Source organism: Lytechinus pictus, chromosome 8 (genome assembly GCF_037042905.1).
Source record: "Lytechinus pictus isolate F3 Inbred chromosome 8, Lp3.0, whole genome shotgun sequence".
In the NCBI taxonomy this organism is placed as follows: domain Eukaryota; kingdom Metazoa; phylum Echinodermata; class Echinoidea; order Temnopleuroida; family Toxopneustidae; genus Lytechinus; species Lytechinus pictus.
This window is the reverse complement of record NC_087252.1, coordinates 8,783,595-8,796,933: the sequence shown is the minus strand read 5'-3', so window position 1 is coordinate 8,796,933 and position 13,339 is coordinate 8,783,595. Positions and strand designations below refer to the sequence as shown.

The window sequence follows — 13,339 nt, the reverse complement described above, 5'->3', positions numbered from 1 at the left end:
AATAATGATGTTGATGGATTTCCATAGAGTTGATTGGATCAATCGTAACTCTTTGTTAGGCGGGGCACTGATTGGTATTTAGCAGGATTAAATCAATCCTTTATTAAGAAAATAAACACATTAATGAAATCAATAATAACAATCAGTTGTTAGAGACACATAACACCATCTAAATAGTTTTTAATATTTGAATCTGCTGAAATATGTTATTGATCTTATATTACGAGGTAAGCTGTTCCACAATTTTGCTCCCAAAAGCTCTATCACGAAAAGGTCTTGGACTTTACTCGTATTTCAGAGAGATGAATCCTTCGATTGTGAACAAGGATTTCGACTGGGTTGATATTTCTGAATCAAATCAATGAGGTAAGCAGGGGCATCCCCATTAACGAAATACACAGATAAAATGAATATTAATCAACTTTAATCACCATCTCAATCTATCAATCCCTAAAACTATACATTTGCATGTATCATGAAAAGGAGGCGCGATAGCTCAGTCGGTAGAGCGGGGGATTCGTATTCTGGTGACCCGGCTTCGATTCACACTTGGTGCGCTAGTGCCCTTTGGTAAGGCATTAATCCCCATAACCAGGTCCTTCGGAGAGGACCTTAAACGGTCGGTCCTCTGGTTGCTTGCTTACAAGCATTCATGCTTTCTTAGCAATCAGGCAAAAAATCCCCACCAATCAATCAATCAATCAATCAAAACAAGCTATTTCCAATGTACATAATAAGCTGTTTGATCTTTGAATTTGATAGCCCAAAACTAATCAGGGCCCCGTAACACAAAGCTTAGCAATGATCGTAGAACATTTTTCTACGATTGATTCCATTGACTACAATGTATAATCAATCGTAAAAACTAAGCTTCCGATCAATCGCTAACCTTTGTGTTACGGGCCCCAGGTCATCATCACTCTTAGAGCTACTCATATTTGGACCGAATTTGAGGACAATCTGATTCGTTGGAGTATTGTAAGAATAAAAACAGGACTGACTGTCATAATTCCTCCGGCGCCAACCATGGTTGGCAGCTAGGCATAATAGATCAATCTTAGGCTCAAGTGGCCCAGTGGTTACAGCATTGGACTCATAAATGTGAGGTTGCGAATTCAAATCCCAGGTCTGCCATTATCTCAACTTTAAAGGGATGGCCCAGCCTGAAAATATTTATATATAAATAAGTAGAGTAAAATTCACAGAGCAAAATGCAGAAAATATCACCAAAATCTGATAACAATATACGAAGGTTATTGAATTTTAAAGTTTATCAATATTTTGTTAAAAAGATTATATGCACATCGTCATGAATAGTCATTAGGTGAGCTGATGACGTCACATCTCCACTTCCCTTTTCTTTTGTTATTACATGAAATCATAAATGTTTCATTTTTTCCTACATGTGTGTCCCCATTATGATGAAATAACTTGCGGCAATAAATAACTAATGCACTTAATCAGTTGTCAATCCAATTGTTTTAGTTCTTGGTAGAAAAATTTTGAATAACCCTAATTTCCTATAATAAAATACAAAAGAACAAGTGGGGATATGATCATCATCAGCCCACCTAATGAATATTCATAAAGACATGCCTAGAACTGTCTCATCGGAACAATGCAAATCGTTAAAATTCAATAACTTTTTTTATTTCTTATCCGATTTTGATCAAATTTTCAGCATTTTGCTCTGTGAATTTTACTCTGTTTACCGAGACATAAATCTTTCCAGCCTGGACCATCCCTTTAACCAAAAAAAGTCCAAGCGTGATTTCTGTAGTCTCAGGTCAGACACTATGACTGATTAAGTTAGACGTAAAATATTTCCTATGTAATTGGCAAGATACCAGATTGGTGTTGATGCAGCAGAGAGCTGCTTTGCCGAGTTTCTATGGGAGTTACTTCAACAGAAAAATATACCCACCTCTGTGAACTTATCTGCAACCATATATCTCACTCTCCATGACTTATCTTCTGCGCAGCCTCTCATAGTGGGCATGATGAGGGCTTCCTTATCCGATTGCTGAAGCAGAGAGGCGATGTTTACACAAGCTTCCACGGCTAACAGTCGCACCGAGTCTTGCTGTGGATACAAATTACAACAAAATAAAAAGAGATACTTGGTCAAGAGCTCCTGCCGATGATAATAAGACATCGTAACAGACACTACTGAGCAAAATGCATTGTTGCAGGGCATAGGAGGTGATGTCACAATACGTTTCGATTCATTAGTCAATAAATGCAAGTGCAATATGTGTAAGGCCTACTAGCTAACTGCGCACTGCTATTGCAAATATGATGCATTCTTGAGGGATTTTACTGTTTGCTTTCAATCAATTCCTACCTCATTTTCATAGATTAACCTACAAAAACAATGTTGAATAGAGCATCTTTCTTTCCCCTCTTGCGAAATCTCATATCGTCACTCTCATACATGTACCTCTTTGCTTTTTTATGTAATGACACAAGCAGAATTGGTAGAAATCACCCCAAAAAACATGAACAAAAGGTATTACCTGTTCGTCACTGGCTAGGTTGATGAACATAGGAATGAGATCAGACTTGACATATTCGCCTTCTACTACTTTGGCAAATTCACCCAGTTTACTGGCAGCAGCTCTCCTTACCATAGGGGTGTCATCACTACATAGATTGTTAAACAGTCTGATCAATGTGGAAGGAAAATAGTGGAAATAATATCAACGATATGAAAAACATAGTTGTATACAGTTATTGTTAAATGATAAGAAAAACGTTGTTGTATACAGTATTGTTAGTCGTATCTGACATCCGAGTTGGTCATTCCCAAGACCATATTGAGTGATTTCAAGTACAATGATGAAATCTGGTGTTGGGTTGTGACTATGCCAACACCAGCTACAACATCGTACTTGAAATGATGCTGGTGTTGGGATCGACCTTGCAAAATATAACGTATTTGCGGCACTTCGTGTTAAGAGCTGGTGTTGAGTGTCATCTGCTGATCCGAGCATCACCCAGCTTCACAGCTGGTGGTGACGATCTACGTGTAATTTCCCCATACCAACTCCAACAACCCCCAGGGATAAGGAAAATTTTGATTTCGAGTTTGGTATTTCTGTTGGTGATTTGAAGCCCATGAACAGGCCATTTACTAGATAGTTCCCCCTTATTGGATGACCGGTCTTTGAGTGAAAGGTCAAAGTTACTCTTCTCCTTATGCCAATCCACATTCTCCTTTCTTTTTCTTTTTTTTTAGCAGCAGCTCTCTCAATCATTAAGGTGTTGTCACTACAACCTGACAGGGCAAGCGGCTTATCACTTTAGATATTTCATTGTAAAGACTACATAATCGATACAACTGATAATGCCCTAATATAGATAATCTCTCTCATCTGGTGGCCCTGAACACAAAGCTTAGCGATGATCGTAGAACATTTTTCTACAATTGATTCCATCAACTACAATGTAAAATCAAACGTATGATTAATTGCTAACCTTTGTGTTAAAGGAACCAGGTCTTTGTGGTTGCTGTTTATATTTGTAACATTCTTCTTCTTCTCATCACCATCATCATCATCATACTATGGATACATATTAAAATACTCACTGTCTTAACTCTCCTTTATACGTATTCTTGCATCTTGTGTAACAGACGCTAAAGAGGCCGCATGCCGACGTCCGTGATGTAAACCAGTCCCCGGCCGCCAGACGTTTGACCATTGGGATAAATTGATTCTCTAAGTCAGCTGTGCTGTGTTCCCCAGATAGATTACGCAAGCTTTCCACGGCTTTATCTCTCACTACAGTCTCTTCAACGGTGGCTAAACTTTCCAGGGGAGGCTGTGTGGAAGGTGCGATAAAAGCAGCAATAAAAGATGAGTCATTAAATCACAAGGTTCGCATGCCACCGCAGCACTCACATCCTTAGGCATGGCATTTATCTACACTTGCCACTCTCAACTCAGGTATAGTACATGTACATTAACTGGGTAGGAAAAAATTCCTTGAATTACTCAATCAAACTCGCTGTGCTAAAGCCGTTATTATAGTATGCAGCGCTAAGAAACATTGTATTAAGCACTGTATAAATGTTGCATTTTACTGTGATTACATTGTTCACTACTATACAAACTAGGATGCACTAAACCCAGGTGAGGTACATGGGTACCTTTACAGGATTAATTTCTTGAATGCACTGTGGGCTGCTGATGAGGCAGCAGATGGAGCTAAAGCAGGGGTAATAACGGTTTGTTTTTATTGTAAAAAATAAATAAAATATTCCAACGGAATAGGAGATTTTTTTTTTCTTCATTATATAACAAAAAAATTATGACTACATGTACACAGAGATGCCAACCTCCAAAAAGCAAAAAAAGTATTCTGAGAGGAAAAAAAACAGTATTTTGATTTGTTTTAAAGTATTTTGTAAAATATAACGAAGCGAAACGACCGAGCCGGTGAGAGGGGATGTCCCTCTCCCACAGTAAGGAGATTTTTCAACTTTGGGGTTCAGAATCCTGCATGGTGCATTCTCTTGTAAGATGATTCCATTTCTAACAAAACACATAAATCAAACCAGAAAAAAATGAGACCGGCACAAGCGAATAAAATTTATATGTCTTAAAAAGATGCAATAAAAACAAATATCTAACCATAGAACCTTACAGCAGGCACTGTTGAATGTAAAGTGTAGAAAAATGGTCATGATTTATCAATCATACAACCTTTAGCCATCAAATTAGCCATCAATGTTTCAGCTCTGATCGTCGAGTAGTCCCCTCTTCTAAAGATATGTCCAATGTTTTGATTAGTTTCACGACTTTGTGCGAGGTTGAGGTGTTTCTTCCGTTTGATATCCTGGGCAGTAATGTCATTCGCTCCTCCGTGTGAAATAGTGAAATCACATTGACAGACAGTGCACGCACCGTGCGGTAAATTCATCCAGTTTGGAACGGATAATACAAGGCCACCGAGTCGAGTATTCCTCTCGAAACATCTGTTTCCGTTGTGATTTAGACTTAGAGGACGAAGTTGACGCCATGATTAATCGAGACCCGACAAATCAACAAATCAAGACAACAAATCGACAACGATCGTGCATCAATCGCACTAGACCAAAAGCTTCAGCCTCTGTATTTTGGTTGTTCCGCTGAACTGCGTTGGCTCCACTCACCCATACATAGACTGAAGAGTTGTTGGCCCGTACGTATAGCCAACGTATTAGCAGTAACGTTCGATCTAACATTCAGCGGAAACCCAATTTTCAGATCGTTTTTTTTACATAAAATGTCACATTATAAAAAAGAAAGTACATTCAAACTATCGAAAAAATATATAAAATTCAGAAATATCGTACCTCAGACCGCAGTTACCGCTAATTCCTTTCAAATGATGATCGAAACATAGTCATCTTCGATCCTTTCGTTGGTCAACGTAAGTTGCCATCTTGGATGACGTCATCATCCTTAGAGACGTATGCACCAGTCGCTATATATCGCGATTTGTGCCGCTGCTTTGCGCTTGTAGATGTGCGTGCGTTCGGAACTCGCATTGATTGGCCAGGATATCGAAAATTTAATCGGAAAGCCTTGATAAAAGCACAACTCGGGCAGCAACACACACGGCTGCCACATTAAGGATTTATGCATTAGTAGAAATGCGTAATTTATTACCGCACTGCCTATCGTAATGCACACTCGCCTTTAACACCCAGCTAGCTACACACAATGCATATTGTACACGATCGAAATTTTAAGAAAACATATTTTACAAAGAAAAAAGTAATGCTGTATTTTGGGTGAAAAAACGTAACAAATACGGCAAAAACGTAACGGTTGGCATCTCAGTGTACATTACATGTACAGGGCTGAGCCTATTTGTAAATGACTGGGTATATCTTTGCTATACCTTGTTACAAAATAATTTCATTGGCTCAGCTCAAAATAATATACATTTTTCAATTGCCTGATTTTGCAAAAATTCAATCACCAGCCCTTCCTCCCCCTGCTAGTGACTACTTACCAATAAACAAGATACATGTTCTTGACCACCGACAAAGGGAGTAAAAGTACCAAGCTGCTCTGCCAATGCCAAAAGCACTTCATCTTCATCATAAATGGTATCTTTTTAAAAAAAGGAAAAAAAAGGAAAAAACAAGATTTCAATACACTTCTAAAATATCTTCTCCATTTTCTATAAACGCATCTGCCTTCTTCCCATGGGGCAGAAATCAAAATAAAAAAATACAACTGTTAAACAGATGAAATTTAGTGATCAGAACCAATGGAAAGTTGTACATCATAATGACAAAAGGCAAACTTGAAATTCCCATATACCTGTACATTGCCAGTATACTGATTTAAACTTCATGCAAGTTTTCTGGTTAATTGTCTCTTGCTTGGTCCGACTTTGTTCAAAATTTCAATTAAAGTAGTCCTGTGGATTCCCTTTTGTTTTTCAAACAACTTCCATTCAGGTCGGATTTTAAAAGGGGAAGCTCACCCTGAGGAAAAGTTTGTATCAATTATAGCAGAATATTCTACTAAAGAAAATAATTGGTGCAGGCTTGATGAAAATCCATCAAAGTATATAAAAGTAATGATTTTTTTCAAGTCTATAATTTGTGAGAAAACTTGCGAGCAGCTTTCTCACGTACATGTAAATCGGGTTCATCAACTCCAAATATCCTGATTTTGTAAACCAAATACTCAAATACAATCACATTCAAATTTTTGAGAAAATGTTATTTGGGGGAATTTCAATCACAAAACATATATGGAGGGGCTGCTCGTGTGTGACATCGCAAAATAAAAAGTTTTTAAATTCATAACTCGGCTATTCTCTGACCGATTTTCATTTAACATTCATCAATATTATTATCTATTTTACAGCTTCTATCAAAACCAACTTACATGTACTACAAACTTATATCAAATCCAACTTATCATAGGAGTGGGCTATACATGGGTCAAAAATACTTTTTTTGTAATTTCAATATGACAACAGTTTTTTTTTATTCCTTGTAATGTATCTCAACATGAAATGACAATATTTTTTGTCTCGGGTCCGAGAAAAAAGTGTGCCGGGCCAAAATCCAAAATGGCCGCCAAAACCCCCCAAAATCACAGTTTTGGCCACAACTTTTTTATTTGGTGGTCAATTTCTCTGGTTTTGGTGTCTATTCATATGTTTTCGGGGGCAGGCAATTTGTTTTTCCTATAATTAGTACTTTTAAACCATTATTTTTAGAGTTAAAAGGTAATTATACCTAAATTTTCCCATTTTTGTAGCCTTTTTTCAGCCAAAAAGTAGGTTTTATCATCCTGGGGTTCTGGGATATTAGATGGTACGAGGTCAACAATAGCAAGCAACTTCATATTATAGCTAGATTGCTTTTATTCCTCCACTTTGGGTCTTACGGATATTTGTGAAATATATCTTATTAAATAAAAAATGTCAATTATCCATTGGGGATATACAGTATACAATGTACTGTACATACATACTGCACTGCATAAATGCATTGGCCACCATGACAGATAACAAGGGTTGTATAAACTATAGTGTCGTAGAAATAAGCTCTCAGGTTTAGAATTAGATGCCTCAGAAATTGAAGATATGTTTTGTCTCAGAAATTGAAGACATGTTTTGTCAAATATGCTAATTCAGGGGGCGGAGAGAGGTAATTTACACTGTAGCTATTCTGGGCCCCGTTGCATAAAAATTTACCATTATGTTAACTTAATGGTAACTTGCATGCAATCCTTTAGTCCGATTGGCTTGTTGATCAGCCTTACCATGATACTAGTACTTACCTGACCCCATAAACATAGGCCAGTTAGACACCAGAACCAGGTAAAAAAAAAGCCTCCAAATGAAGAAGATATGGCTAAAAATGTGATGTACGTATATATAAATGTATGTGATATTTACATGTAAGTGTAATTTACGTTGCTGGTTTCACCATGTACATCAGCTGACAAGGAATCAAATTCACAATCTAATTCTAAACCTTTGAAGCTCATTTCTATGACAATATAGTTTATATACAGGCCTTGTCATATGCCATGGTGGTCAATGCATGGATATATGCAGTGTAGTATGTAGAGTGCATTGTACACCGTATAGTCCCTATGGATAAATAATATTTTCTTTTATTTGATAAGATATATTTCACAAATATCCGTAAGACCCAAAGTGGAGGAATAAAAGCAATCTAGCTATATGAAGCTGCTTGCTATTGTTGACCTCGTACCATCTAATATCCCAGAACCCCAGGATGATAAAACCCACTTTTGGGCTGAAAAAAGGCTACAAAAATGGGAAAATTTAGGTATAATTACCTTTTAACTCTACAAATAATGGTTTAAAAGTACTAAATACAGGAAAAACAAATTGCCTGCCCACCAAAACATATGAATTGACACCAAAACCAGAGAAATTGACCACCAAATAAAAAAGTTGTGGCCAAAACTGTTTATTTGGGGGGTTTTGGCGGCCATTTTGGATTTTGGCCCGGCACACTTTTTTCTCGGACCCGAGAAAAAAAATATTGTCATTTCATGTTGAGATAAGGTAAAAGGAACACAAAAAAACTGTTGCCACAGTAAAACAAAAAATCACCCATTTATAGCCCACTCCTACTACTAGTTATCAAAACCGACTTACTTCCAGAATGAACTTCCCTAAATTCTGATAATATCATACTTGTTAGTCTCTCACCTGTAAGGAATGGTATAAGTTCTGCCCTTGTTCTTTCTTCACCCAATGCTAAAGCGATTGTAGACAGCTTTTTGATGCTTAACAGTCTCCTCTGTTGACATTGAATGTAAATAAATACAAATGCACAGTGAACAAATTTCATGTTGTAACCTGGTATCAATGAATTAAATACTTGTTCATGTATTTTCTCCTTTTACTTATATTTTTGGACCAGTAAATCTTAGATCCAGACCTGTATACATGTATATGGTTAATACAATGGCATGTATCTACTGGTCTAACAAGAAAAGACCATTAGAAAAAATGGTTTACATGGACCTGTAGGTTAAAGGCCCCTGGATAAAAGGTCTTTCATTGGCCAAATTCACAAAGGTGGTTTTGAAAACCATCGGTTGAATCCATGGTTTATGCATATTTCCTGTATCCCTATTTACCGCGTATATAATGTCTAATATTGATGCACGCTTTTGTCACAGTGCACCAAATTAACGCCTGTTGCCATGGTCAAGTGCCATTTTATTCATGAAACCACTGTTTTGAACTGTGAGCTCATTAATTTAAAACAGTGGACTCATGAATAAAATAGCATACTTAACCATGGCAACAGGGCAGGCGTCAATTTGGCGCACTGTGACAACAGCGCATTATAAGTGTTGGACATGTATTAATAATAAGCCTAATTCATACAGGAAATCTACATAAACCATGGGTTTAACTGCCGATTTTCAAAACTACCTTTGTGATTTCGGAGCAATATGTTTAGAAACATGTTTCTCCAAATCCTGGTTTCATGGAAGCTTAAAGATGATTTGCAAGGAAAAAAATATAAAAGAAAAAGGAAAACTCAAACATTGGTATTTTGTGATAAATGTGTGCAAAAACGTGGACGCACTATGCATCTTCAGAAGCTTCAGCAACTGTTCGAACGGGGATCGCTTGGATTTGTTTTTCACTTGCAAATGATTTCAATTTCTGAGCAAATTCAATACAGTCGAGTTTTCTATGGTTTGTTTACTTGATTTATCAACATGAAGATGGGCAAGTCCAAGAAAAGGTCACCCTAGAAGGCAAAATTTCATCTTAAATTAAAGAAGTTATCTGTGATGGGGTAAGAAAGCACAAATGTTGAATTTTAAATTTCATTAAGGAAAATTTGATATGCATATTTATGCTAATTTGGGGCACTTGATTTGCATAATTAGTAAAATGGGTGTTACGTATGGGACAATTATAAAAACTCATAGAAAATCAAAACAAACCTTGTAAGATTTAGTCGTAACGTTGGGGAAGAACAATAGGAAACAAGATGACGGCGTAAACATCGTGCAAGTCTCTTCCGTTTTTTCATATTTTTCTAATTTTTTGGATGAATTCTTGTTTAAAAATAAAATTGATAGCGTAGTCAATGTCGGAAATGAAGTTTTATCCCATGTAGATCTACATGATTTCCTTTTAGAAGGAAAGTAGAAATCTCGGGGGCGAAAGTTTCAGGTTTTGGGGCGGTACGTGCAGATGTATGGGAAGCAATTCCAGGCTTCGTTGAGAGTAAGCATACGTTAGGCCAAGTAAAAAAAGATAGTAGTTGATCGTCCGGGTTTTCTGAGAGCAGTGATGAGGGAGGTCCTTACTATTTGCTATCTTGCTATTTTTTTTAAAAACAAGGAGGCATTTTCTCGGCCCGTTTTTTGACATCAGTGATGAGGGAGGTCCTTACTATTTACCATTTTTTTTGCTATTTTTTATTCAAATGATTGTCAGGCCATTTTTGAATATTCAATGCATTGCCTGCTGACGTAAGAAAACTTGCGAGAAAATTCAATTCATTTCACAAATTCACATGTCGCGCCAGCACAGTCAATCACATCATCCCAGCACACATGCATTTACCCAACAGAGTCACAAGCACAGCTCATTCACCGTAACACACATAGAAGTACTGGCGCTATCACTCACCAAAATACCCCGCTAAAATACAAATTACATCATTAAAATTGATTCATCTGCGCCATATTTCCAAAGCACGCGACGGATTAGTTCAGATTTAGGAAGCGGGGTCCCCGAAAATGCACTAAAAATTAAGATATCCGTGATCTTTTCCGAGTTTGCAAACTTTATTTTCTCGCTAATTTATGATGGTATCTTCAAAATTCCAATAAAAAACCAAATCAGAATTTTTTTCCTTCTTGCAGTTACGGCGATATCGGACTTAGCAATTGTTTATGAAGTTGCGAGAGAGAGCCCAGAGCACATGAGAGCAAATCACTCGCCAATCTTGTGAATTTTTTTCGCTATTCAGCAGCCATAAAAATAGTATATATCAAGAAAAATGATGCTGCAATCAAAAAGGAAAGCAGGCACGGAGGAGAAACATCACCATTTTTTTTATTTATTTTTTTTTATTTATTTTTTTTTTTTTAGCCAATTTTTGAAAATAGTAAATAGTAAAAATTTTCATGCGGCGGCCAAAATAGATGCGCGCGAGGACGATCAACTACTTTCTTTTTTTACTTGGCCTTAGTATAAAATGATTTTTACTCTCTAGAAGCCTCCTGGCTAGTCAGAAGTACGAAGTGGTGGTCATGGTCAATCTTGACCAGTAGAGGCGCACGGCCAATAGTGGAGACTGTCTCCAATGTGGGAGATTATCTCCAATATCAGAGACTTTTGTAAAGAATTTGGGTATCCAATAAATCAGAGACAGTCTCCAGTTTTGGAGACCAATTTCCTTTGTTTACATTTGCTGCAAAAGGATTACCTTGGCGGCAAATAAAAATGTGATAAGCAGATTCCTCATGAAAAATTACCCCTTTTCACCGTCTACTTTAAAAATTCACCGTCTACTTTTGTTTTGATAAGGATTTTTGTTGTCAATCACACACAAAACAAAGAAATGGGCTTCTGACCTCAGTGAGACAAAATTTTGGGTGGAAAAAATCATGCTTTTGTTGGTGTTGTTTCTTTTGTCCTTTTGCAAAGCAAGTCTCCAATGTGGGAGATTGTCTCCCCTATTGGAGTCTCCCATATTGGCCGTGCCGCTGTATCGGCCACCAATTTTCGCGTTAAAAAATGTCAGTATCAATTCAATAGTTATTTTAAAATATGTATGGATTAAAATAGTTTGTGCAAAATAGTTACAGGATGGGAAAAACCCTTAACTTAAGCTTAACTTAAGCAGCCAGTCCATTCATTCATTGCCGTTTATTTTGTCAACGACAATGTCAATGGCATGCTGCCGCTGACGACTTCTTTCAACCGAGTCCCATTGACTTCACACACAACGTTTGCACACACAATTCAGAATAAGACCACGCCTCCTTATGTCCATGTTGCTGTGAGGAGATGATTGAAAATTTGATTTTTCTATTTCCATGATCATGATTTCATTTCACTAATCAATGTCATGATTACACTAATCACACTACTCACACACAGACGGCCGTTCTTCGCGAATCGCGCATAACAACACACGTAAACTCAGCTCAGGCTCCACACGGTTCCGTACCGTAGTCGTACGTACCGGTACGCATACTATCATAAATATTCGAGTCATCTTTTGCACCGAAAACTCATCTCAAATACCACTACTGGAAAATGTATCACAAAATGGGTAGTCTTACCGTTACGTCTTCGTGTCTCAGCTCATCAACGAGTACAGCTATGGGATACAGGGAGTCATCTCCAATGGTTGGCTGCTGTTCTTTTGACGCCATTTTGTCTGTATTATCACCGGTGGTGGTCAATTTTGACGGGTTTCAAATAACCCGATCGCCCGGATGCATTCGCGTACGTTCGTTCAGCGCGCACATTTTCTTTCAAAATGCGTAACACACGTAATTCCTGTAGGGTTAGTAGACGTTGAACGCTGCATTTTTTAGTACAAATGTCCCACTTGGCACAAATGTTCCTTGAGTCAAAAGAAAAAGATTCATCCAAAGAGACATGCTGTATCTATGCAAATAAGCAAGTAATTTGCATAAATTTGCATATTATGTCGATATAGTGAAAACAAGTATTTAAAGGGATGGTCCGGGCTGAAAGTATTTATAGCTTAATAAATAGAGTAGAATTCACTGAGCAAAATGCAAAAAAATTCATCAAAATCGGATAACAAATAACAAAGTTATTAAATTTTAAAGTTTAGCAATATTTTGTGAAAACAGTTGTCATGAATATTCATTAGGTGGGCTGATGATGTCACATCCCCACTTGTTCTTTTGTATTTTATTATATGAAATTAGGTTTATTCAATTTTTTTCCTCCAAGAACTAGAAAAATTGGATTGACAACTGATTCAGTGCATGAGATATTTATTGCTGCAACTTATTTCATTATAAGGGAGACATATTATTCACACAAGTATGAAATAATGAAAAAAATATGATTTTATGTAATAACATAAGAAAACGGAAAGTGGAGATGTGAGCCCACTTAATGAATATTCATGACGACTGTTTTCACAAAATGTTGCTAATCTTTAAACTTCAATAACTTTATTATTTGTTATCCGATTTTGATGAAATTTTCGGCATATTGCTCAGTGCATTCTACTCTATGTATTAAGATATAAATATTTTCAGCCTGGACCATCCCTTTTAGAATATATATTTAACCAGAACTACTCTTAAATAGGAAACAA

The 13,339-nt window shown here is 37.0% G+C and overlaps 1 protein-coding gene across 1 annotated transcript in view; it reads right to left on the bottom strand.

The window, feature by feature from the left end:
• LOC129266348 (serine/threonine-protein phosphatase 2A 65 kDa regulatory subunit A alpha isoform-like) overlaps nt 1–12,475 on the bottom strand; it is a 31,075-nt gene extending 18,600 nt beyond the window's left edge. The window contains exons 1-6 of the mRNA XM_064103534.1: nt 12,321–12,475; nt 8,704–8,794; nt 6,004–6,104; nt 3,590–3,822; nt 2,517–2,664; nt 1,925–2,083 (exon numbers count right to left, since the gene is read on the bottom strand). Of these exons, the coding sequence (XP_063959604.1) occupies nt 1,925–2,083; nt 2,517–2,664; nt 3,590–3,822; nt 6,004–6,104; nt 8,704–8,794; nt 12,321–12,413 (825 nt within the window). The 5' untranslated portion in view covers nt 12,414–12,475. The remainder of the gene's footprint in view (nt 1–1,924; nt 2,084–2,516; nt 2,665–3,589; nt 3,823–6,003; nt 6,105–8,703; nt 8,795–12,320) is intronic.
• Nucleotides 12,476–13,339: the final 864 nt, after the last annotated feature.